At 34.2% G+C, this 27,967-nt stretch overlaps 1 protein-coding gene across 2 annotated transcripts in view; it reads left to right on the plus strand.

Moving 5' to 3' along the window:
- The first annotated feature begins 3,416 nt into the window (after positions 1 to 3,416).
- Shawl (Shaw-like) overlaps positions 3,417 to 27,967 on the plus strand; it is a 61,681-nt gene continuing 37,130 nt past the window's right edge. For both annotated transcript variants that reach the window (XM_070107041.1, XM_070107042.1), the window contains exon 1: positions 3,417 to 3,656. In XM_070107041.1, coding sequence (XP_069963142.1) covers positions 3,613 to 3,656 — 44 coding nt within the window. In that variant the 5' untranslated portion in view covers positions 3,417 to 3,612. The remainder of the gene's footprint in view (positions 3,657 to 27,967) is intronic.

Here is a 27,967-nt window from a genome sequence, read left to right on the forward strand (position 1 = left end):
GGCGGCGCTACAATCTCTAAACAAATTTAACATAAAGCTAACTAGTTCAGAATTAGTTCATATTGTACTAGTTAAATATCTAGTTTTCATACACATATATTTTTCAGTGACACTGTGTCGAGTATGCATTTTAGTAACTTACTTTATAAACTAGTTTACAAGGTATCAAAAAAGTAGTAGTTGTGTTACTAGTTACTTAACACAACAGGTTTATAATGAATGCTTGATATTATTGAAAAAATGTGCCATTTTACACGTACAGACATACTTTCACGCTTGCACTCTCATTTCTCAGGCAGCCCTTAATATACACACACACTCACGCGCCCTTGTTAACCCTTACGCTCGCAGTTAGTCCTTGCTAAATTGCTAGCTTCACACTTATTCTTGCAAGAAAAATTATGTCTTTTGAGTATTTGTAATTAAATTCTTGTTTGAGAGATTCTACACTATTCATAATGGTCTTTACTGCTTTCTTGCCACCCGCCGACCACTTGTTGTTGGCACTACACAAGTAAGAAGTCAACGAAGAAGAAGAGGTGGAAGAAGAAGCAAAAATAGAACTTAATGACTACAAATTTAATTTGGCCATTTATTTCACACTTTCACACATACACTTTTCCTTTCACTTAACATACATACCAGCGTTGCTTGCAGGCGACACAACACAATAATAACAACAACAACACGACGCAGATTCATTTGAGATTCATTTGAGTCTGGCGGCCGGTTCTTAACTGAAGACAAGCTACAAGTGCGGCACATACACATACAAACATAATTTATGTGTATTTATGTGCATGCATTTGCGCGCGCGTGTGTGTGTGTGTCTGCGTGCAATTTGCTCGCCGTGGGCCACAATGCCGTCAACGTCACACATTTGCGCGCATAATTAAATGCAGCGACGACAGATTTGTGCGCCATAGCCTAGGCATGTGTTTGTGAACAAGCATATTGAAAATTCACACACACACGTACATATATATATAATAATACAGCTTCAAACAGTAGTCACGGTCTGCAGCGCTGTAATAAGCAGCATTAAACAAAACGGACGCGGGTCTTTGGCGCAGGCACTCAAAGCAATTACGTGAAAGTGGGTGGAGAAAGAATTATATTACAGCAACAAATTGAAGAGTGTGTAAAGAATTGAGAAAAAGAAAATTCACATTGAAGAAAAGAAAATGCTGGAGCAAAGCGCAGAAGAATGCTGCATTTATGCGAATTGTAGAGCCGCTTAATTGTTTTCCTGCAATGCATTTGCAAAAGGGCACTCAAAAGGTGTAGGAGTGTGTATGTGTGGGATTGTGCAGAAAAATGGCATAAAATGCACATGAAAAAATTTCAAAATGGAGGTTAAGAATGTGTTGTAAATTGTAGGCGAAAAGGCAGTAATTTGAGGGTGAGGTCAAGCAAAAAATTAAACAAAAACTTAGAAAAATTAAATGAAAAGAAAATATCAAGGAACCAAATTAGTTAATATATGATATAAAATTAAAAATAATAAATAGAAAATTATTAAAAATTTAAAAATAACAAAAATTAAATAGTTATAATATAATTAAATAAAGTATTAAAAAAATGATAAACATATTAAAAGAAAAATTTATAAAAAAAAGAACAAAATAACTAAATAAAAATTATCTACTTGAAAAAAAACTAAAACAGAAAAAAAAATTAAAAATAAATTAATATTATAACAATAAATAAAATAGTGCAGAATAAAAATGTTTAACAAATTAATAGAAGAAAAAATGACAATAATTAAAAAAATTAAGAGATAAAAAGAAAATAAATTAAAAGCAAATAAAAGTATGACCAAAATGACTAAATAAAAAATTGCTACAAAAAAAAAAATAAAAACGATAAAAATTTGAAATAAAATAAAATTATAACAATAAATAAAATGGTGAAGAATAAAAAATGTTAACAAATTAATAGAAGAAAAAATTGCAGAAATTAAACGAATAAAGAAATAATGCGATAATAGTTTAGTTAAAAAAATATATATAATATATGTACAAGTATATACATACTTATATGTGTGTGTAACGTACATATGAATATAACTTAAAAACAATAAATTTAACTATAAACTATAATACCCTTCACAAATACAAAATATTCCTTATAAGCACTTGATTCCCATCGTTCAGTTTGTCTGGCAGCTATATGCTATAGTGATCCGATCTAAATAACTTCTTGAAGCCTTGCATTACTGCCTTACGCAATAACATCTAAATCTATCAAATCTAGTCAAATGAAAAAGTTTTCCATGCAAGCACTTGAATCCGAACGTTCAGTTTATATGGCAACTGCAGCATGCTATAGTGGTCCGACATCAGCGGTTTCGGCAAATAAGCAGTTTATTGCGGAGGAAAGGACGTGTGCAAATTTTCAGAGAGAGATTCAGATCGATATCTCAAAAACTGAGGGACTAGTTCGCGCATATATAGACAGACGTATAGACAGACGAACATGGTTAAATCGACTCAGCTCATCATGCTCATCATTTATATATATATGTATATATTTTATAGGGTCTCCCATGTTTCCTTCTGGGTGTTACAAATTTCGTGGAAAATTTAATATAGATTGTTCAGTGTATAAATACAATATATCAGTTTTCTCAAAAAATTCAAAACAAAATCCCACATCACATAAGAGTTGCCAGGAACTCGAAAAAAGGGGGCCAATAGTTAAAAGAATATTTAAAATAAAATTAAGACTCCAATTCTCAAACACCAACCAAAATTAATAAAAAATGTCCAAATAATGCTCATAATAAATCACTCAAAAGTTTGTGAAAACCATATACAAGAAAGGTGACTACAAAAACAAATAATGAAATTTTCTTAAAATACAAAAATGTGTATTGCCGGTAACCTAAAACAAAAATAAACATAAGGTGAACAAAACCAAAAAAAAAAAAATAAAATAGTTTTTTTATAACATTGCGTAAAGCCGCTAGGCAAACAAAAAGAATGATAATAGTAAATCTAATTAAATAATGAAAATAAAAATAAAAATAAAAATAAAGAGAAGGCGTTATAATAATAAAACAATATTACAAAATAATTAAATAGCTAAAACCAACCAAAATAATAAAATAATTATATATAAATATAATAAAAATAGTAAGAATTTAACAAGATCACACAAAGGATGCCGGAAACCAAGGAAAAAAAATTGTAGAAACAGCGCTAATATCGTAGCTGATGTAAAACTGGCACTAGCAAAGTATAAAGTCGAAAAGTAAGCGGAATTGCGCCAGCAACATAAAGTGAAAATTAAAAGGAAATGCTTTGAAAAGTGGTTAAGTGCAATAAAAAGTAGCAAAAAAAAATTTTGTCATAACGAAAGTGTTAACGGTAAATTACACATTTCAAAACAAAAAAATAAAAAATAAAAAATAAAGACTATAAAAAATCTCAAAAAGAAGCTTTTTAAACTTACATTACTACCTTGCCCGCCGACCAACTTGGCGTATACGTAATAAAAGCGCGCGCGTGTGATTTCTAGGAATGCAGCATTTGTGCGTATAGGTTAGCTGCGACTGCTTGAGCGTAGCGAGCGAGCGAATGCTGCTGCTGCCAGATTACGCTGTACAACATGGATGGCGAGAATCGGATTATACTCAATGTGGGTGGCATAAGGTGAGTGGCGTTGCGGTAATACTTACTATATTCCAGCTTTTGTTGTCGCCTTTATTTTCAGCTATTTTCTTTATGATATACTGCTTGGAAAATAGTGCTTTGATGTTGTTGGAATTGTGTGTTGTATGTATGTGTGCTATAAACAGCGCTTAGCTGCGTAAGTGTGGGCATTTTAGATGGCGCTTGCACAAGTAATACCTTCAAATATGCGCTGCAAAAGTGATGCCTTCGCTCTGCGTGACTTTGAATAACGCATTATTATATTTTTTTAATTAGCACTATAATCGCACTATTAATTATGACTTAATGAAAGTTAAACCATTTTTAATTCTTTTATGTTACCTGAATGTCACTTAAGCCTTTGGAATTTGAAAAATCTTTTACTAAAGCTGTAAGTTACTGGCATAAATTGAATTGAACTCATCACTGGTCTAAATTTTCTTCTACCAAATACGGTATTAAAATAAAAAATTTAATCGCAAACATCGGATTGAAAAAAGAATTTAACTCAAATATGAATTAAAAACGGAATTTAACCCTAATATTAAGTATTTATAGGACTAAAATTTTTGTATGTTTTCATCATAAATACCGGATTGAAAAAAAAATTATAACTTTTCGATTAAAAAATTAATATTAAATATTTAATTCCGATGTTGGGATTAAGAATTGTAAATCGAATTTTTAATAAAAAATTCAACCATCCATGACAGATAATAAATTATTTTTTCTATAAAAAAGGACTAAAACCGTTGAAAATGGTAAAAAATAATGTTAGTATGAAACCCTTTGGTAAATCGTGAATGGATTACAATCAAATTTGGTTTTTATATTATATTAACTTATTTTGAAAGTCATAGCTTCCTTTAGTTTTATTACTATATATTACTTCCCATCAGCGAAAAGTTTACTTAAATCATTGGGATCATAGAAGTGGAAGCGCTGATTGTATTAATTTTTGACATTGCTCAGGTATTCTGGAGAACTTATTATCCAGCAATTTTATAAATATAAACATATATGGTATATGGAGTAAAGTCAGCCGCACGTTTCAAAATCGTGAACATCCGTTATATGGAAATATGAATTTCCCAAATCCAGATATCGTTTCTTTATAATCATCTACTTGAAAGAAAGTAACATCATCTCCAGATTGCTAAAATGTGAGGGATTTTTTTTGGCGGCTAATATCAATCTCGCTCACATCATTAGGTTCGCTAAAGGTGTGTCTACCGAGGTATTTCAATCTCAGTCTGGAAAAAGTTAAGCAATAGAGATGATAATGACTAAAAGATTCCAACTCGCCTTCCTCCATATATCCTTGGCAAAATGCGCCCGATAAAATATTTAGCCGCACTGTGTGTGAGCCTATTAGACAATGTCCAGTAGAACACCTACAATTGCGGCGAGATTGACTTTACTAAGAGTAAGTGGTTCATTGAACCTCTTACGGTTCACTCTGGGCCAGAAGGATCTCACAGCCGCACAAGTTCTGGTTTTTGGTTTTGGTTGAGTGCCCTACGATTTCGATCTGTTAAAAGTATTCCGCTGTGAGTCCGGTCACACCTAAACAACTCTAATACGGAAAAAGCTTAATGCTATTGCTTTTCTGAAGGAAGCGGCACTTCGGAGCAGAGCATCTTCTGCCACTTTCATGTCAGCCACCTCCGCTTGATATACACTACAGCGCTCTGGTAGTTTGAAGCTGGAGTTGATGGAGAGCTCCATCCAGCGTTTAAAAATTATGTTCTCATATTGCCGACTGGTGAACATTAATGGATTGCATTGAGATGGTAAGTTATTATGTTTGGTCTAATTTGGCATAGTTCAGCTATCTAAAGTTCTTCTTAATAAACGATATTTAATGTTTCCGTATTTTCTTTTAACATGCTTACCTTAAAATTAGAGATATATATATGTCTCTAAACTATCGGGTAGTTTTCAAGGAGCATAGGAGTTTTTTCATTCCAGAATCACAATTATCTTCAACGGGTTCCACAAATCCACTTAATAAACAAAATGCATTAGACGACTGATATACATATGACTGACAAGTTGATATCATGACGCTTAGAGTGAGCTCTATCTCTCTTTCTCTCTCTTTTTTTTGACTAAACAATATTTTATCGTGTAACTAAACTAAATTGCAACATATTCCGCAATTTTTAGTATCAAAGTTCCATTTGTAAGCGCTTTAATACATCGTAACATTTATTAACCGTTAAAATTTTTGCATAGCAACAAAAATTAATAATTTTTAATTTTTTTCAAAACGGTAGCCCCCGCATTTAATGTGCTGTGAAACCAATTTCCAATTATTATATCAGTATTTGTCTTTCTTCCACATCATTACTGTCCATGTAAGTCTCTATATTGCCGCGAAAAACAATATATGATTAAACAACAACAGTTGCTCTTTGTTGGTTGCAAAGCTATTGACTGTATTGATGTGGAATCAGCAAAGTGACGGAAAATGCTTTTAAACACACAATTGTTGGCGCTTAATTCACCGCCAACCAGCAATGATTGTGATAGTTTTTTGCGGCAGGCATTCATAGCAACAATCAATACGAAACATAACTGTTTGTAGGTAACAGCCTATTAGGAAATTTGAATGAGACTGAAAGTGAAACATATTCAGCATATATTTAGTGTGAAAGTCATCTATCTCATCTGTTTATTGAGAGCACATTTCAGGCAAGGCATTTTGAGTTCGACAACCAGTTATTATAATCCTTTTATGACACTAGTTGATTCTTGTAGCCAATATTTTTAATGATTGCAGAGAGTTCTAGAAGAAGATAATAGTGCATCAGCTTAGAATAAACTTAAAAAAAAATTGTTAAATGGTTAATTTTTTACCGGTCTAAGACCAAAAGCTACAACCTTAACGTCTTCGAGTTATCTGCCTGTATTTCATCACCCAGACAGCCGTCTGTTTTAAATAGGTATATTTAAAGTTATGTATGCAGCGTTATTTGGTTCTTTCTTATTATAGAAACTATGATGTACCTCTTCTTGCAAGACCACCTAAAATGTGTTAAGAGAGGTAATGTATTTACTTTGTGAATACTACGATCCGAGCACTACGTACAATAAATGGGCTAACAGTGATTTTTTTTAAAGAGCAGACTAAACCTAAAATTTTTAAAATTTTATTTCTTATTTTTAACATATTTTAATAGACTATCTCTTTAAAAATACCATACTAAAATTTTGAATGAATATTTCCAATATTATTTGAGTTACAGACTTTTAAAGTATATACGTAGCCGCTTAGTTCAATCAGCTCTATCAGTTTATCTTCAAATGTGTTTTTTTCAAAACAGCGTTTTTCGAATTTCCTGCAGTGATTACTCGGAGACAACTAACCCAACCACTAACAACTTTGTTCCGCATGTTCTGTATATATTGTAGTTCCCCATACAATGACCTACTAGTTATTTGATCTAATAAAAAATTGAATTTTGAAGGCCAAAAATTCTTATTAAATTATATATCAGCATGATGAGCTGAGTTCATTTAGCCATGTCCGTCTGTCCGTATGTCTATATATATACGAACTAGTCTCTCAGATTTTAAGCTATCGATGTGAAATTTTACACCTTTGTGCAAGTACTTGTATAGGAAACTTTTTTCTTTGAAGTAATATCTTCACGAGTTATTCCTTAAGGCAACAATGTAATCTCCGAAGAAATTGTATATATCGGATAACTATAGCATATAGCTGTCATATTAACTGAACGATCTGAATCAAGTGCTTGTATGAAAAGCTCTATCATTGGACGAGATATCTTCACGAAATTAAGCACGAGTTATTAATTAAAGCAACCATTTATTCTACGAAGAAATTGTTCAGATCAGACCACTATAGCATATAGCTGCCATACAAATTGAACGATCGGAATCAAGTAAATTTCACTTCGAATATATATTATTTTTTCTTTATCGCACGAAAGTTTAGTAGTTTGTAAACTAGTTCGGAACTAGTTCGAAAATTACTAGTTTAAAGTAAGAATAGTAAAAAAAAATTATAAAATTAGTTAGAGAATATATTGCAATATTTTTGAAACGTTTATTTTCTATAACTTATTGAATTTTATTTTGGAGAAAAACAAAAAAATAATTTTTTTGGTCAAATGTTTTTAATTTTTTTTTTAAATTTAGTTTTAAAATAATTTTTTTTTTAAGTAAAATAAATAAACAATTTTTTTCAAATTTTTTTCTATTTATTTTAAAACATCTCTTCTTTTAAATTATTTTTTTCTTTTATAAAAATAAAGCATAATTTCATTTCTTGTATTCAAGATAATTAATTTCCGTTTGCTTTCTTTCTTTCCAATTTTTACACTATTTAAATGTTTATATAGTCATTTTATTTGCAGCATATATTTTCGAGTCAAAAATTTTCCTACTGGACACACAAACCGCACGATTACATCCGTCAGTATGTAAAAACAGCAAATGTACAAGCGATCATATGGGTACATAGCGCAAGCTCAGCGCACAGAACCGCAAAACCGCAGAGCTTTCTGCACTGTTTTCAAGTTTTCCATTCAAATATTACAATCATTTTTTTTTTTGCTTTTGTTTTACCGTTTTGTGTTTCATTACACATTCATGTTTTTTAAACATTTACGCTGGCATTTTTTCCCATTTAGTGGGAATTTTTACCGAAAACACACAACTCACCTACACACTCGCTCTCACACATACACAACACACACATCACAGCTGCTTGGTAGACACATCCGCCGCATATAGTTTTGCCGTTTTTACCGTTGCTCACCTTTTAACGGTACCTATGCATATTATTTTATTTATTTTTTCACCGTTATCAGCTTACACGTTTCACTGACTTCGCGTTTGTATTGCAACATCTAGCACTGTCCTACCCTACCCGACCCCAAATGCTCTGTTCCTTTGAGCGCGCTTCCCAACGGTGTGTTGGCTTCACTCACAGCCGCAGCTCACACCTAGTGAAAATAGTCGGTATACAACTGGCATCAGCGTTACTATTATCGTTTGTGTTGGCAACATTTTATAACTATTTTATTTATTCTGGCCTCACAGTTGTGTTTGGTTTTTAAATTTACAGTTGTATTTGATTTCACTTTGTTTGCACATGACAAGCGAAATGACCAACAGTAGCTTTTACTTTGCTTTTAATAATGGTTTGTTGTTGGTATTATTTTATTTGCTCTTATCTTCCTCTTCTTTTGTTTAACGGCAAATGTGTGTAAATTACTTCTAGGGGCGAATGTTTATTTTCTGAATTGATTAAAAAATATCATCACTTGGTTTAATTAAAGTTTTTCAGCGTTGGCCATTTGGCTCAGACTTGCTAGCAGGAATTAGCAGATTGGCTACTCAGATTATTCTTATCGTTATCTAAATAATAAAAAATATTCTCTCACTTCTCAATTAACACTGTAACCGCTCAACATACAATAGTTGAACATCAAAGCGTCAGTTTTTTTCATTTAGTTTCATTTTGGTTGAAAACTGCCAATAACTTCACTGCCTTACCTGAAAACTGTGTAGCTTTCTCCATTAGCCATAAGCAAGTATCGCAACGAAAGTTTAAGCCTTAAGTCTTTTAATTTCTATCCAACTATACGTTCTAGACATAAACATAACCGAAATTATGATATTATATTATATGCCATCGAAAACCACACATTTTTGCGTTTTCGACAATAAAATTAGCAATTTTTTGCACCAAGTTTGAGTGCTCTCTATGAGGTATTCTATATAAGAAAACTATTATTCTATATAGATATAAACTAAATTCTTGCGGTCGCCTAAATGTGCTGCAGCTTTATTCTCATCATAAAAATTTTGCTGATTGCTCTCTATAGAGTTCTCTTCATTGAAGTATTAGAAATCATTACGTAGAACAGGTCCACACGCCTTTAATTGATTTAGTTTGGATCACAGACTGCATTCTTTACGGTAGAAATGGTTTTGTAGTAACTTTCTATAACTTTCCTAATCTAATGAATCTATAAATATAAAACACTTAATTTTTACTAAAATATGTATTAAACAGTAGCAGTATATACAGGTTGAAAAGCTTCTGCGCTCGAAATGAAAATATACTGTTTTTGGTACGAAATATATTTATCTATTCAATATAATCTCCTTTAACTTCAATACACTTATTCCAACGCTCTGCCAAAATAATTTTAAGCCATCTCTATAATGACTTTCCGGAAGCTCTGCAACATACCCGTCCACGGCTGTAATAGCTTCTTCATTCGACGAAAAACGCTTTCCACGAAGAAATTGTAACAGGTTTCTGAAGTGTTAGTAGTCGCTGGGGGCCAAATTTGGTGAATACTATGGATGCTCAAGCAATTTGTACTTTAATTCGTTGAATTTTGTCATTGTTAAAACTTCTTTGTGGTCAGGTGCATTGTCTTGATGAAAGATTTTTCATAAATTTCCTTTGCTTTTAAATCTTTCAAAACAAAGAATATAATCACTGAGCAAAGAATTAATTGACAGAATGACTTGTAATTTTGTATGTGTTCTCACGACAGATGCGCCAACTTGAGAAAACAAATTTTGAGCTGGTGGTGCTATTTCTTGATGAGACCAACTAATTTTGGTTTTGTTTTATATTTCAGCTTTGGTCCCCCACAATTATATCCACTTGTGAATAAAAAAAATTGGGTTTCTTATACATGAAAATATTCTTTGCAGTAGATCCGACAAATAGTTTCGGAGATATAAGGGTGTTTGTAAGAAACTTTTAACTTAGTGTATTCGGCTTCCAAAAGTTTAAACGTGTTTTCTCCAAACGCTGCTTTCAAAGTCGCTGAAAACAATTTGTCCGAAACAGCTGGATCGTTCGATTTGAAGCCTTTACACGATATATTATATATATTTGTCAGATAGTGATCGAGGGAAGAAGATTTCTGCGAATAATTTCGTTTTTTCATGCCACACTGAACTGAAAATTTTTCACAAAATCCGACACTCATCGCCAAAATTTTGACTACTCTTGTATCTTTACCTATTCTCATCTATTGTAATAATATATTTTTTCAGTTTTTAGATTACAGATAATTTCAAGCAGAAAATCTTCCTCACCGAAAGACAACTTGTTTCGGTGGTCCTCCTGGAGAGCGGCTACAGGCTACGTCGATATGAAAGTACATTAAAGTGTATAAATGATCGTTATTTTTATTTATTTATTAAATAAAATGAATTTTAAAAAATCAAACTTTATAGAATCGTTCAGCCAATCGCAGTATTTCCAAAAGTTAAAGACCAGCATTTCGATTTCAGTTTAGTGTCAGAAAGATGTTCGAAGGCTGTCTTAATACTTCGGCGGGTTGAGATAGCTTTTGAATACCTTACATATTCGATACCTGCTTCTAAAGATTGTTAGGCTCAAGGCCTCGAATACATTGTTTACTGCTACATTAAGACCTTTGTTGAATTCCCCGCCAACTTTTTATCAGTAGTTTCCAAAGCGTTTATAGTCTTGAGGAAGAATAATTAACAACGTATGGCATTAGAACTAATTCTAATCCGATTTCTCTATAATAAACTTCGAGCGAAATTAAATTGATGTGACGAAACTTCAGGGATTAAGTGTTATTTTTATAGATCTTTAACCTAGTAATATAAGTCAGAAGAATAGGTCAATGCGGTAGAGTAGGGTTCAATACCGGACGGTTTAAATCTTACTATATTTTTTTATTTATTGGGAGATTTATTAGGAGAAATATACAAAGAAGTATTAAGCCATTTTTTCACAAGAAACTGCTAATTTGTCGGAACCGCCGATATCGGACCACTATCGCATATGGCTGCTATACAAACTGATCAACAAACATGATAAAAATATCTATATGCTTCATGTTTTACAAATTATTTCTATTCTCTCTTGAAGCCATTTATATTTAGTCCATACAACATAGTTACGATTATTCGATAAAGCAATTGAAGGCCTTGAAAGCCAAGGATATTTCTTTTGTAGAATTTATTTTTGAAACTAACTCTGCGGATTAATTTCAATTAAAATATTATAGTATTTTGATTGAGCTCTTTTATTATGCAGTCTATTAAGTCCAAAGATATTAAATGAAACAAATTTAATACTCGATTAAACATATTCTTTACATAAAATTAAACGAGTATAATTAAATATTTATGCAGCAGTCAGTGCAATCAACCTCTCATACTCCTCGCTCGCATAAGCAAGACTTTTTGATTTCTGCTCTCGGTTGCCTTATGGAATTTTTAGAGAAATCCCAGCTACAATATAATTGAATGTCCTTGTAACAATAAAAAATGAATTTTTTACAACCACTTGGTTATTTTTTCATGATACTCTCATAGCAATAAAGTCACCAACTGCTCGTTTGTCTCATTTCATGCAACATTACAATTTTTTTATGATGGCGACAATACTCCCAAATATATCTAAGGGTGCCACAGAGTGCGTGTGCGTGCGTTTTATATGTCATATTGTGGCTTGTATCATTACATATAAGCTGATTCATCGTAATTTAGTCAGTGATTATTATCATTAAAACGTTTGTATGTTTGTGTGTGTGTGTGGCATATTCTTTGTTTGTCAAAGCAGCGCAAGTCATATCACGCCCGCCGTTAGTGGCATAAGCATATACTATATGGTTGTCTGTTTGCCTGTGTGTGTCTTCTTTCCGCACTCGATAGCGCAATTTAGACAAGTTGATCCGCTTGCAGAGTGAGGAAGTGCTCGAAATGCTATAAGTGATTTTTTTGTTTCATTGAAAGGCGCACAAAGACAGCTTTGATTTCATTTTTATACCAACTGCAATGACAGCTGATGTTACCCCAGTTAGCAAAAGCCATATGAAACGGTTGAAAACTTGACTATTCGAAAATGCAATACAATTGTAGAGAAAAGACTCGTCTAATTTTGAATATATTTTTTTTTTAAGTTCATTAGAAATCTTAAAAGTCGATTTAGACTTTATCTAAGTTCTTATCCACTTGGTCCTTTCAATATAGACCCAATCTTTCTCCTCCTTCCAAACTGCCAAACACTTTGCTGACATCAGTTCTTGTCCACTTGGTTCTTTCGTTATATGGTTGACTCCACCTTCCTTCTAATTTGTCAACTTACGTAGGTTTCATATCGAAACAGTTCAGAGCTGGATTCCAATTGAACCATTTAGAAAGCTTCTCTCGAACATTCTAAAAATCACCACCTAGTGTGCTACATCTGCTAGAGTGTATAGCAATTTTATTTGTCGAATATATATAGTATATCCACTGAGCCCGAAAATTACTACGTCGTCATAATCTTAAACAAATTTTACGGAATTATACTTTAGATTAGGTTAAGTAAATAGGTTGATTTTTCGAGAGGCCACGAATAATCCCACTTGGACAGCTCGAGACACCTGTCCGTTGTGATACCCAGAACTTCTAGCTATGGATCAAAACGACCGTCGCATATCGACAAAACTATTAGAGCCTGCCACAAATTTTTTGAGGCGGCTAATATCAATTCCAGCAATTTCGCCGGGTTTGTAGAATGTATGGCAACCGAAGTGCTTCAACCTTAGTCTGGCGAAAGCTGGACGCTGGAAGTGTTTAGATATTTTCACCTCATCTTCCTTAATGTAATGTTTACAATTTGCCAATGAGATAGTGGCCAGTTAGCACTACCAATATTGCGCCGATGTGCAAATTTGCTAAGAGTTATCAGTTCAATGGCCCCTTTTCGTTCTACTCTGGATCCGAAGGCTTTCCCAACCCAATGTTAGTTGCTGTCCAAGGCTTGCTGAGCTCGCGGGAAGCCTATATATCCAGTGCCCGAATGCAGGGGCTCCTCACTCCAGTCCATACTTCTGGAATTTGGATCAGGGTGCCTTTTCTTGCAATCTCGTTAGTTTTACAATTCCAGACGATTGCTTTGAGGACATGAAAATAGCCTTTGGAATTGCCTTTTCAATTCAATTCTACACCTATAAAATAACCAATTTAAATTAAAATAATAAAATCAAATCAAAAAAATTCCATGCTTTAAAATCACTTTTTTCAAATAACCAAAATAATCGATTTCGTTACTTTTTGCTTTCTGGGTACTTGCCTCGTTACACTGGTAATCTCGAATTGGTTTGTTTTTATGCGCGCTCAAATTTTCTTTCAATTTTTTCTTCGCTGCTTGTTGATGGCGTTCTTAGTACTTTGCGATTCGTTTGTCTGATTTTTACTGCTGTGTCACTCTGAGATTATTTGGCTTTTGTCTACCGCCACTAAATTTGCGCTCATTGTTATTCTTGAAAATATTGCCGGCTATACAAGTATGGCTAAGCCAAAGTAGCTAATGAATAGCTTGCCGCTTTCAAAAAAATTAAAACAGAAATCAGTTTAAATGTGGCATCAATGGTTGACTGCTATTGACGTGTTTGCTTAGAGGGTACTTTAGGGCAAGAAAAATTGTTGCTTAAATATACATATTTATTTTTTATTTGTGTAAATTGAGTCAGTTATCTATTTTCTCTATTCTTGTGAGTCTATTTTCTTTAAATTAACTAAAAATATCTGCATGTTTTCGTATCCAGACAATTGAAGCATGCCAACTTTTAATTAAATTTTCTGTACACTTTTTATAAGTCTCAGCTGGGTGGCCTTCAGTGTCTTCAGCGATTTCGTCTTATTACCAATAATGATACGTTTGACGAATGTGGAATCTACAGCAACGTTGCCAAGCATCTCTTTTGAAACCTCGAAAAAAATAGATTAAAAACCATCAAAACGTTAGCATTAATGTGTTGAGTTGAATCACAAGAGATGCTGAGATCCTCTGCTAACGATTGTTTTTTTAGACGTGTTATTTTCAACGATTCAATACATTTTTCGGAGATGGTCTTTTTCAAAGTTATTACCTGATATACACTCAGTTTGGTTTACCATTTCCAATATTCGGTCGACATAATCGCTCAGCAGAGTCGCCAAGTCGAGCAACCATGGATCGGTTTCGCACCACGTTCACTCTAGTGGATAATACACATCTTTAGAGATGCCGTACAGTACGCACCGTAGCCGCTATTGCTGATATGAGGCAGAGTATCGGATAAGACCCGAATGCGTCTATCCGCCAAGAATTCGTGTAAGAATTCAACGAAACCTCTTGATTATCAAACGCGTCGCACGTTCGTTGAATGGGCACAAAGCGAGAAGGTCACCGATCCCGATTTTCACAAGAAAATTTTGTTTTGCTATGAAACCATTGTTGAGACGCTGTAACATACTTAAAAAGTCACTGTTTGGTGTGCTTTATGGGCATAGGAAATAATTGGTCTATATTTCTTCAAAAATGACCACGACCATATGTGACGGTGAAGGGGGCCATATAGTTAATCCTTGCTTTTTCGTGTCTGAATTGGAGGATGTTGACGTAGACGACCTTAGGTTCCAACAAGACGGTGCTATATGCCATACAGTCAAGTTAACAATCAATTAATTGAAGAACATTTCTGGTGTGCGCATCATCTCGGGTCGTGAGCCTGTGGCGTGGCCTCAAAGATCGTGCGAGTGAACACCGCAGAACTACGTTTTTGTGTGGTTATGTGAAGTCGCTTATTTACGCTGATAAGTGCGAGTCGATTGATGTTTGACGTCTTGGAAAAGAAGCTACGGCGCGTTATTGCTGATAAACGGTCCCAATTGCTGCAAAAAGTGGTATAAAATTCGAGCTGAGTCGGTCACTTGCCCGAAATCATTTTTAAAACATAATGGCAAACCCTTATCCTTATAATGAAGCTGCCGTTTATTTGCTTAGAAATGCAAACCCAATTTGACCCAAAAAATAAAAAAAATAATTCTTTCTTAATTCCAACAAAAAAAAAAATAACAAATTGTTTAGTTATTCAATAATAAACCGAATTTCTCTCTCTCTCTCTCTCTCTCTCTCTCTCTCTCTAACTTCTTCACTATTTAATTACTTCATCCTCAATTTAGCAGTCACACCCACCTGTCAAATGCCGGTCCTGGCTACCATTTTATTAGTACACCCAGTCAAAAGGCCTGGCTAGCTGCTGATATCGCTGGCTGGCTAGCGGGGTTCGCTGCCTCCAACGGCTTTACGCTTCATTAAATTTTTGGCCTTTTAATAAACTGCGCTGCTACTGAGTGCGCGCTTTCAATTTCCGTGTATTCATTATGTTCATTCATTTCCGGTCGCTTTTCATGCGAAATTGTTTGGAAAGCGTTGAGATGACGGCTGGTGCGCGCGACAGGAGGAGGTGCCAGTGTTTCGAAGAACTTCAATGACTGCATGCAAGTGAGCGACATTGAGGTAGGTGAGGTGGTAAAAATATGAAATAATAAACAAAAGGCGAGGCAATATAATGAAATAGCTGACTGTTAGACTGCTGTGTCGTTTCGAGCAAATTGCAAGCGTTTACAGACATCGCCATTAGAGATGATATAAAATGCGTATGAGTTTGTAGCACAATAATACTACAAATACAACCAGTGAACCATGATGGTATAAATTTGTTATATAGTATATATTCCGATAGAGGATAAAAGGTATTTTTATGGTGGCACGGATTCAATCCCTCAGAAAATTCATATCTGAAAACTTTTATAGAATACGAATGCCATACCCTGGAATCGATTTTTCTAAAATAAGAATTGAATTTCATATAAAGTGTACTAAAAATAAATGCATCACTTTTGCACTAAATTGAAGGTGTGGATTTGCATAATTATAATGATCCGATTTAGGTCAAATATTCCCCTTTTGGCGGATGAACTCATTCGGCTTTGCTTCCATACTCTACTTCAAAGCAGCACTTAGGTCGTCGATGTGGCCATCAACATGTTGCGAAACCGAGCTGTGGTTGCTTGAATTACCGATTCTGCTGGACAAATATGTTGACCGAATATTGGACGCGCCGAACGATTGTTGCACGAACTAACCTATTACTTTGGTAATAAATTTGCACAATTTGCAAAGTTTGTTACCGAGTTGGTCTATTCATTATGAAATGGTAAACCAAAGTGAGCATAAATCAAGTAACAGCTGTCAAAAAGACTAACTCCGAAAAAAGTATCGGGCCATTGAAAACCAAACATGTAAAAATAAACGACCGTTATCTAAACATCGCAACCCAATTAATAATAAAAAAAATTCTCTGAAGTGTTTTTAAATTACTATATTTTTCTTTGTATTTGCCTATTCTTTCATTTTAAGGAAATTGCCATTGTTTTTTATGTATTGAAATAATGCGCTGAAATAAAATAATTATAAATTATTTGAAACACATTTAAAAGTATTTGTAAATATTGTATTTCTCTTAATTACATGTTTTCTATAATAATATCTACTTCACTAATAGAAATAATTTCAAACATGTGAACTGGTGGCAACCCTAATAAATAAAGTATCAGCTAGTTATGTCCTTTTATATGACGTACAAATTTATTTATTAATTTTAGTATATTTGAGTGGAATTTAAAAAATTACATGCCAAGCCTAGCAGTTGAAGCGTTTGAAAAGTTAACCCTTATGTTAGTAACCAACTTTACCGACGTCTTTTAGCAACCGGGTACACGATCTGAGTATTATTATTATTTTGTTTATTTTATTTAAAAAAAAAAATTGTATAAAAAATACTTTCCTAAAAATTTTTTTCTTCAAATATTAATAGTCAGTGACAATTTAAAGAAGAAAAAAAATAACAACGTAGAATAAAAATAAAAAATAAAAAATTAATCAATTAAATGAACTCACAAATAGCTTTCTTTTAGGTTAAAAACGACGATTTGAGAGCTTAAAATGAAATATTGAATTTTTTTTAAGCTATTCACACAAATACACCGAGGTGGGTACCCGGTTACTAACATAAGGGTTAAGGAGAAGTTACTTTACTCAAGCTGAGCATTGCTAAATCTTACTACATAGATTTTAAACTCTCTTAAATTTTCTTAAGTTAATATTATATGGACAAGTAGCAACCCTGACCATAGAAATAAAAAAAAAACACAGTTAAAGATAAACTACGATGAGTTCAACAGAGACAGACTTATAGTTTTAGAAATAATTTTTCCACAATAACAGCATATAAGCGAGCGGTAAGAAATCTCCAAGATCTCTCCCAACGTTTTTGCTTACTGGGTATAGCATTTTACTAAATGTGGGTCATTTTCGTTTTAAGCACTTATGGATGCGTATGCTTTCAACTTCCGTTTGACGTTGCAGCTGCAGGCATTTCCGTGTCGCGAGGCAAAGTACCTTAAGCGCAACATTGGGTCCAAACAAATTACACATGCTTGCAAACATAGAAAAGGCCTTTATGCATGTGTGTATGAAAACTAAGTACCTTGCGTACTTCTGTGTGGTAGACAATACTGCCTGGCAAAATACAGGTTGTATCTGCATCAGTAGAGTATACACAGATATAAGTTTATGCATACAGACATACTCGTATATATGGTACATAAATAAGATATATACATACATATACAAATGTACATATATAGCCGCATATATACCAGTATGTAGATGTAAAAAACGTTGGCTCAGCTGCAAAAATGTTACAACCCTAATTTTAAGCCAAAAGCTGACACGTACAAAAGTGGTCGGCTCCATTAAGTTCCAAGTTTGTTGGTTTGGTTAGTCAACAAAACCCAAACCTACTTATGTGTTCATATGTTTTTTATTATTCATAGCGAGTAGCGCAATTTATTTTCTTTTTATATATTTACAAGCAGATATTTGTGAGTAGCAAGGTAGTACATGTTGCTCACCCTGCAGCTAGAGGGAAATTTAATGAAATATATTGGTTTATTGAGGTTTTTAACAAAGATTATTTCCCTTTTAATGCCAAAGAAAATGTACGCGAAATAGACTCAAAACGATACTGTTTGTTTTTTTTTTTTAATATAGAAAAACTTCTCTTAAACTCTGGAAACTCTTTTAATAATGTAGTAACGGAGAGGTTTTTCTAGACCGGGAAGAATCTGGTCGAGCATACAATTATACTCATTCATATCGTTTATGCAAACCAAGAAAATTGCTTCAAAACGGAGTCTGTCATCAACATTGACTAACAGTATTATATAATATATACCATAAACTTCCCGAAAGTAAGGGGTAGTGTAGTGTCTTACAACTTGTATTGAGGGTTGGATTTAATATTCTTTCACATAAATACTAGCGCAACGTCCGATAAAGTGTTCGCTCTAATAGAAATTAATCAACTGTTATTTTTGCGGCAATTATCAAATGCTCACTAAAATATTCCGTAATATGTCTTACCTTATCGACGATGTGATCCAATATAAATACTTTTAGAGCTCTGCTAGCTCAATTCGCCTGGTTAATATTGATACTAGCTTTGTCGACAGACATTCTTTTTGATCCATACTTGGAAGTTTTGGGTATCACAACGGACCGTGGCTCTAGCTGTTGTAGTGGGTTTATTCGTTGCCTCACGAATATCAACCTAAGGTATTTGCAGCACTTGCATTCACCACTCTCTCTTATTATTCGTTTTTATTTTTTTACACCCTGATAATGTTCTCAATTAATAAAGAAAACATATTTAAATACAACAAAGTTGGCTATAATACTATCGTTCGTGCACTTAGAGGATCGAAGATAAACTTAATGTAGTATGAACTTCTTAATTTTTATTCTTTAATAAAACCAGCTAATTGGCTACTAAGATCTGTCATTCGTCATCAGAGCTTATCTACAAAGCTAAAAGATAATTCGAATAATAATTTGATTTATGTTATTTATCGTGTTTACAGCGTAGCAATAAATTCTTGAGCCGATCATATATTACTACAGTATCTAATAATACTAATGACTCCAGTTACAATTATGAAGGGACACAGTCACTGTACATAGAGACATCTATACATTACTTTATAAACCCGAAGTTCTTATATTGTTTGTCGGGTGGCTGTAACTTAACACCAGTTATCTGCTGAATATATAAGTTCACCTATGTTTCCATTCCGATGTGCTATCGTGGCAGAGAGTGCGAAGAGAAAGAGAGACCATTTTTTCGAAACTTTTCAATATAGTGTAGCGAGGGAGAGTGAGAATAAAGAGAGAGAGAGAGAAAAATGAAACATTTTAGATCAAATATACACCGTTTTGTTCCATAACTTGTTACCATTTTGAAGGTAATTTAATAATATCGAAACTCTCATCACTATTGGCAAACAATTTTCACAAGCTTCTCTTGAGGCGAATTTGTCATCAGCCAAATCATTCATCCAGGACAGGAACAGATAGTAATCATTTAGTACCAGAACCTGCTAATCAAGCTACCGTAGTTTCTGGTGAGTCAATATCGATGTGTGTGACATGACGTTGTCCTGATGGAACACAATTCATTTCCAGTTTAGTGTTCAAAGCTGGCCGCAACTGGCCGATTGCTTCCTTCAGACGGTCTAGTTTTTGACAGTACAGGTTCAAATTAAGAGTTTAGTCACATAGAGTGTAGATTTAAGTAGATGATCTTCTGCTAATCTCATCCAACACTTAGCAAAATCATTCTGACCGTCAATTACCGTTTGCGGCGAAATCTTATCTTTCTCATATATTCATATAGCGTATCCTGATTGCACTCATACCACACGAGAGTAATCTGTATTACTAAAGCCATCTATTATAAAAATTATTTATTTTTACTAGATCTTGTATTATTGAAGGTACTTTATACTAGTCTTATTATAAATACAAACCCCTTACTGGTACATATTCATAGTAAACTATCAAGTTTAGCCAAGACGCACACCAAATGTTTGCTCTATACCACATGAACTGAATATGATGGGTGCACAATATGTATGGTATTTGTTCTTAAATACGAAATAATTTCTTTCCATTTTATTTCCTCCCATATACTCTGTGGTTTCACATGTTTAATTTGAAAATAGATTGCTCTTAAACTTAACGAGCGTGAAAGAAAAGAATTTGTACCACGTAAAACAACAATCTGCTCATTACACTTGCCATAAAGATGCTCACACGCAATGAAAAGAGCAGCAGCAACGGCAACTAAAGTGACAGCCAACGCTTACCGCTCGAAAGCTCCATTTAAGTAGGTGTGTGTTTCTGTGGGTTTATTGACAGCTAAGTCCCAAGGATTCCTTGCGCGTGACTGGCCAGTAGTTGCGGCAAGTATCAGATGTTACGTTGTTAACATGAATGTAATGAAAGCAACAACAGTAACGGTATTCTCTCTAAATTGTAACATAGTGTGTGAAAAAAAATCAATATTCACTTGTAAAACAATCGGGTTGGGGTTCGTCTTCCCCTGTTTATTTCCTCTAACGTACCGGTAGTCGCTCGCTTAGACAACCTTTTAGCGGCATTTGAATGAGCTGGCAAAGTTAAGTAAAATGGCTAAATGCTCACTACCGAAAATGGGGCGCTGCTTAGCGCAACAGTTACGTCGAAGTGTCGAGTCACCGCGTTAACACCGCCGCTGCATCCCCCCAATGTGTGCCTTCAGGCAACAGTTTCACAAAATTAACTGGTAGCTAGTGTTAGAATGACTTTGTTTCGCTACCGCTTTGCTGCTCTGCGGTGCTCTTCGTTCGCTAATAAGCCGGGCACCCGACAACACACCGTAATTACAATTAATGACGGTGTTGCTATCGGGGTGTGAAACGAGAACGTGGCGGATTAAATGAGTTGTAGAAAGTTCAATGCGCGCAAAAACAATGACGGTATAGCAGAAGAAGAAGAGGAAGAAAAAGTTAACAACAAATACAATAGAAAGCGCAAACAAAGTGCAAACAACAACAACGATGACTCATATATAACATTTTTCGTCAGCCAGTGTTGCCAACTTGTGGGGTGAACTCAAGAAAAGAACGGGCGTGAATGGAGATTAGCGGCAGCCGGTAATTAGTGTGGATTGTAGCGAAACTTTTGCCTTGATCAGTATGAAGAAGAAGAGAAAAGTAACAATAATTACACGTAAAAAGGGTTAAACTACGCGCGAGTGAAAAAGTAACTTTGCGAAGTGCAAAGAGCACATAAAAGAGTGCGGTTTCGAGAAAAGTGCAAAATATCGCAAAATTTGCTGCACAATAACCTGAATTCAATTCTAATTGACATGGTTTCTCATGAAAAGCGATTCATTAGTGCACTCATTATTTAAGTTTTGCTTTGTGTGGTGATTTGATTTTTATTTAATACCGCATTTTCCTCCTCGCTATGCGCAATTTGCGGTAGATACTGGAACGCCAAATGTGCTGGTGTTTGTGAGGCTAGATTTTCGGACCGAATGTATTTAAGATTAAAATTTTTTTCAGTACCAATTGTGCTACTAAGACAAAATTGGAATAGGTTTGTCAAGCCCTGATTTTAACATGTTGTTGTTGTAGAGGCTGAGAACATTTCTCAAATAATTTCGCGGAAAACTGCCGAGACGACAGTCTTTGCCCAGATATATATTCACTTAAGTAATGCCGGCTGTCATGAACCAATCAATATTATATAAAATAAATATAAATTAAATTAGGTTCAACGTGTGTTCCACAAGATCGGGATCGCATTTGAACTTCTATATGCAGCTTTTTGTGAAGCTAGAAAAAAAACTCCGTCTTATTCCAAATAACTTTTATAGCTGATGTCCGGTAAGGTTCTCAACTTAACCGAGCGGATACTGATAGGACAATGACCAGTTAGAATCCCTATAACTATGGAAATACAAACCTTATTGAGTGTGAAGAGCTCACTCCACCTTTTTTTCGATTCACTTTGGACCTTGCAACAGCTACACAACAAGCTCCCGCGAAGCCCAGCTATCCAATAGTGGAAAGCACGAAGAGCACTCAGCTCTGACCCATTTCCTTTCTATTGATAGTTCCATTAAGCATACCTACGATTGAGCTGTGGCCAGGTATAGTCTTATCACAAAGGGACTCGATGCTCTTGATAGTGAAATAGTGAGCTCAATACTAGTATCGCCACCCACTATTTACCATCAGTGTGGAAAGTCACTTCTCTGTAGGAGACTGCACTCCGGAGCAGTAGATCTAATTTTACCTTAATGGCAGCAAAACGCTGAAGTAGTCACTGAAGCCTGAAACTGATGTTGGCAAATTGTTCCAGACGATATACTCCTCTGCCAATCTTCTCCGCAAGATTTTACCCATCTATAAAGCAGCTCACTGCGCTCTCCTCTGCGGATTTTACCCACCCACATCTCTCACGAAGAAATCGTTTGTCGCGTAATTACTGCTTCAATTGCCCAGGAACTACTTGTAAATATTGCACAAAAATTTATTTGAAAATAAAGCTCCTCTACGGACAAACTATTAATATGGATCTGTACTGTCAACTATTGAATCGTATGAAGGAAGTAGTCGCTCAGAAGCGTGTAGCTTTGGCCAATTGGAGAGGTACAAGTATTATGTTCCATTATAAAAACGTGAGGCCACACAACTCGACAGTGACTCGCCAGCAGCTTCGCGAGCTTAATTGGAAGGTTCTTATACAACTTGTAGTTCGAACCTGGAACCAAGTGGTTACTAACTGTTCCTGTATATTGCGAATCCTTTTAGACCCTACCTGTTCGGGTTTTTCTAAAACCATCTTTATACTAGAAATGTGTTTACATTAAACGTTATACGCAGAGTTCAACGGAAATATTAAAACATCCACATACATGAAACGTGACCTCTGCGCTACTTTTGCACGCTCACGGAATTCCAAAGCAAACGTCACGTACGTAATTTCAAAACAAAAAACAAATATATAGAAAAGAAATGAAAAACTATGCGTCAAAACGCTTTGTGAAAATATATGCTTATACACACATACACACACACATAAGTAAAAATACATTCATATTTGCTCACATCCTCAATTCTAAGTAATTTTATATTCAAACACATGTCGAATCGTTTGAATGCAGAAAAGAGTATAAAAATTAAAACAAAAGTTGTTTACCAAAAGAAAAAAAATCATAGCAAACAACAATCCGCCACCATCTGACGGCTGTCGGCTGCAGTAGCCTCAGCAAATATGTGCACTTTTAGTTGCGAAGCACTTCTGTGCTGATTTCAAGAGCGCACTTGTAACTTTTGTTGTTAATGCATTATGATGAGTTGTGTGTGTGATTGTTTCGGTGCATGAGTGCATGTGCAATACGCTTTACTGAATGCGAGTAGTTCAATGAATAGAAAACAACAACTTTTACAACCGGTAAATGCGTCTGGAAAATAATACTTTGAATGCCAAATAAACCATTTTGGTCGTAATCAGTGGAACCTTTCCCAAAGTCCGTCAATATTTTCAAAGAATGAAAAAATTTCTCTGGAGTTCTAACAAAATTTATTTGATTTAGCAATAAAAAAATTTTTTTGTGCTCCATAAATTTTCGGGATCCCGAAATATATTCTTTTAGTCCCGAAATTTCGGTATTTGTAAAGAAATAATTTTTTATGTTCTGCAAATTTTCGGCATCCTAAAATATAATATTTCGAATTCTGAAATTTCAATATTTGCTATCAACTATAGAAAATTAATATACGAATTTAGGCTGAGAATATTTGAAATTGGTTATGTCATATGAATATATAATTATAAATTATACATAGTGGTTTACGGGATTATTATCATTTCGAGTTAAGCGTTATGGTAGAAGCGAAAAAGCTATTATGTATTAAAAGCTCAATTATGTCGAAGTACATCTCTTAGCTGTTTAGAAACCTAGAGATAAATAAATAATTTTTTGTACCAAAAACTTCGGATTCCTGTTATTGAATTTCGTTATTCCGAAAATAAAATGCTTTAAGTGTTTAAAATGTGATAAAATATTTAACAGAATTTCTCGCGCCTTTAGTTCTGCTTTTTCCAGACTAAATAAGGAAGCGAAACGTGTGGGTCTGGTTGTGAACGAAGACAAGACGAAATATCTCCTGTTATCAAACAAACAGTCATCGTATTCGCGACCTGGCTCACACGTCACAGTTGTCAGTTATAACTTTGAGCTCGTAGATAATTTCGTCTGTTTTGGAACCAGTATTAACACCAACAATAATATCAGCCTTGAAATTCAACGCAGAATTACTCTTGTCAACAGGTGCTACTTTGGACTGAGTATCCAATTGAAAAGTAAAGTCTCTCGACAAACAAAGACCAAACTCTACAAGTCCTTCATTATTTCCGTCCTGCTATACGGTACGGTGGTATGGAAAATGACAACATCTGATGAGTAGGCGTTTTGCGGTAGATTTGGTCCTTTGCCCACAGTCGATGGAACTATGAGCTGTACGAGATATGCAACAAGATTGATATAGTTCAGAATCAAGAGACAGCGGCCAGGTCATATTGTTCGGAAGAATAAAAACACTCCAGCACTAAATGTATTCGATTCAAGCGAAGCTGAGGAAGATCTCTAGTTCGTTGGAAAGATGAGGTGGAGAAAGACCTGGTTGCACTTAGTACCTCGAATTGGCGCCAAATAGCGACAAAAAGAAATAACTGGCGCGCTGCTGTTAACTCGGCTATAACCGCGTAAGCAGTGTCTACGCCGGTAAAGAAGAAAAAGACTTATAGTTGAACTGAACTATAAATTTTTTGATTATAAAAGAAACTGCCTTTGTTAACTTTGCTCTTATTTTAGTGATCGATTTATACAACTTTTTATATTCAACTATTAGTCAGCATGGTCAGTTTTTTTGATTTCCGTGTGCATTTTTTTTAAATACCGAAATCCGGAAATATTGTACTTGTATGTAAGACACGGGTTTTATGTCTGATGTCAAAATATAATAATAAAATATTATTTTATGCTTTAAATTAATATTATTTTTCGTGCTTTCATGAATATTTAGTTATGTATGGTATGCATGTATGTGTAACTGTTCGGGATCCCGAAAATAAATTTTTATAGTATTTATATTAAAATTGTAGTTTATTTTTATGATAAAATAAGGATATAAATACATATGTATGTATACAATCGTTATACCGAAATTAACTTATCCATTCCTGAAATTTTTATAGTAATTTCAGAAACGAATAAAATTTTTTTGTAAAAAAATAGTAATAAAATGTATATAAATATAATATATATAAAATGTATATAAATATAATAATAAATAATATTTGAAAATAGTTTTAGTGAAATCCCGAAAATATTCGGGATCCCGAAATGAACTTTTTATATCCCGAATTTTTGATGTTGTAAATGCATGATTTATATATACATTTCATTTTTTTTCATGGTAGTTATTTATTGCATGAAATTAGCTAGAGTTACTTGAAATGTATTGAGTAAATAATCATAAATACAGTCTGTGTACTTATAATATGGAAAATATATATAAAATATATCTTCCCCGTTTTACCTCCCAGCTATTCAGTTTTTATTTGCTGGATAAACAAATACTTATCGACATTTTATTTGTGCACTGGCATTGCGCTACGCGTTGAGCAGCGTGAGAATGAGCTTAAAGAAAACTGCAGTGGCGTGCGATGCAGCTGCAAGTTGTGAGATGCGCGCCTATTTATTTACAAGCACCTGTTTATTATACACACATACACACAGCTTACTGAAATCACGTGCCATCGCAGCAACGGAACAAGCACACATCCAATGTTGTTGCAATAGCTGACTGCTGAATGATGTATGAAATGCCGCACAGCTTCAGCTCAGCTTATCGCAGCTCAGCTGGTTATTGTTGCTGCTGTTATTGACGCGACTCAGAACAAAGTGTGCATACAGCTCAATGCACACGAGTGCACCGGTAGCGGTAGGTCGGGCATCGATATTATGTGCAGTGTATTAATGGCGCGCTAGTGGCATGTCTGAGCTAAATAAATATGTGTATATATTTGTTTATGTATGTTTGTATGTGTGTGTAGCAGTAAACATATTTCTTACTTATTACGAATTATTTTTAGCTTTGTAAATTTATGCAAAGGCATTAAAAATACATCTATGGCTTTAAATATGTTTAGATATATCTTTATATAATATATGTACATATACCTGTGTAGTGTGCTTATACTTTATATATAGTAGTATAGTATATATATCAGTGAATAAATTTATATATATATGTATACCCTGAACAAGGGTCCATTTGTCGGTTTATACGCGAACTAGTTCTTTAATTTTTGAGATATTGTTCTGAAATTCAACATGCGTCTTCTTATACTCAAGCAGCTGCTAACTTGTCAGAATCAGCGATATCGGACAACTATAGCATATAGCTGTCATACAAACTGACCGATCCAAATCAAGTTCTTGTATGGAAAACTTTTTGACTTGATGAGATATCTTGACGAAATTTGGCACGGATTATTTTCAAAGGCAACGCTACAATCTCCAAATAAATTGTTCAGATCGGACCACTATAGCATATAGCTGTCATACGAACTAGTCGATCAAAATCAAGCTAAAAATCCTTTAAACGCTTTTATGTCATAACAAATGCTACTCTAAAGGGTATTATTGCTTCGCTGCGACCGAAGTTAGCGTATTGCAATTTTTTTGTAGTTTAGTTACACAGCTGTCGTTCTGGATTAATTAAATCATTGCATTATGCATTACAAAACAGCCATACATATATAAATATACATATCTTATTTATACACACATCTACACACATACTCATTTACTAAAATGCCAGGTGTTCCATTTATTTATCGCTTTCAATTATTACTTATCAATAATTTAGTGTGCGCATACTTTATTGTGCTGTAAGTTACTTGATTACGTATACGCCATGACCCACCCAACTAGCGCCGCGCATCTGTGTGCATTTTAAAGTGCCTCGACTGCTGCATAAATCATTGAGAAATCGAAATTTTATGTAGTCTAACCACAAATTCCATCATATTGTGTTGAAAATGTGACAAGCGTAGTTCAAAATTAAATTACTTGTTTGCATACATATGTGTACATGTGTGTGTGCGTGTGTGTCTGTTTGGCCTCATGTGCTTTCTCTGCTCATCTGTGGTTTGCTGATACTGGCGCTACGGTTGATTGCATATTGCTATTTTGAACACGATTTGCGTTTAGATTCGCATATATTTCACTGTTGTTGTTGTTGTTTTAATAAAAATTTGCATTTCATGCAGTTTTAGTTGGGGGAAAAAGCTTTGACATGTCAGTTCTATTGAAGTTTATGTTAGCTGACATTTACCGTTAAGTTGTGTTTGCCGGAAATTTGGTTAGCTGAGCTTGTATATAATGTATATTTATATATGTACTGTACTTAAGTGTGTGTAATGCATTTATGTAAAGACAGAATTTTAGTATTTTAGTAGTCCTATCCATTGAGGCAAACTAAAATTCGTTGCA

The sequence above is a fragment of the Bactrocera oleae genome, chromosome 3, assembly GCF_042242935.1.
Source record: "Bactrocera oleae isolate idBacOlea1 chromosome 3, idBacOlea1, whole genome shotgun sequence".
Taxonomy (NCBI): domain Eukaryota; kingdom Metazoa; phylum Arthropoda; class Insecta; order Diptera; family Tephritidae; genus Bactrocera; species Bactrocera oleae.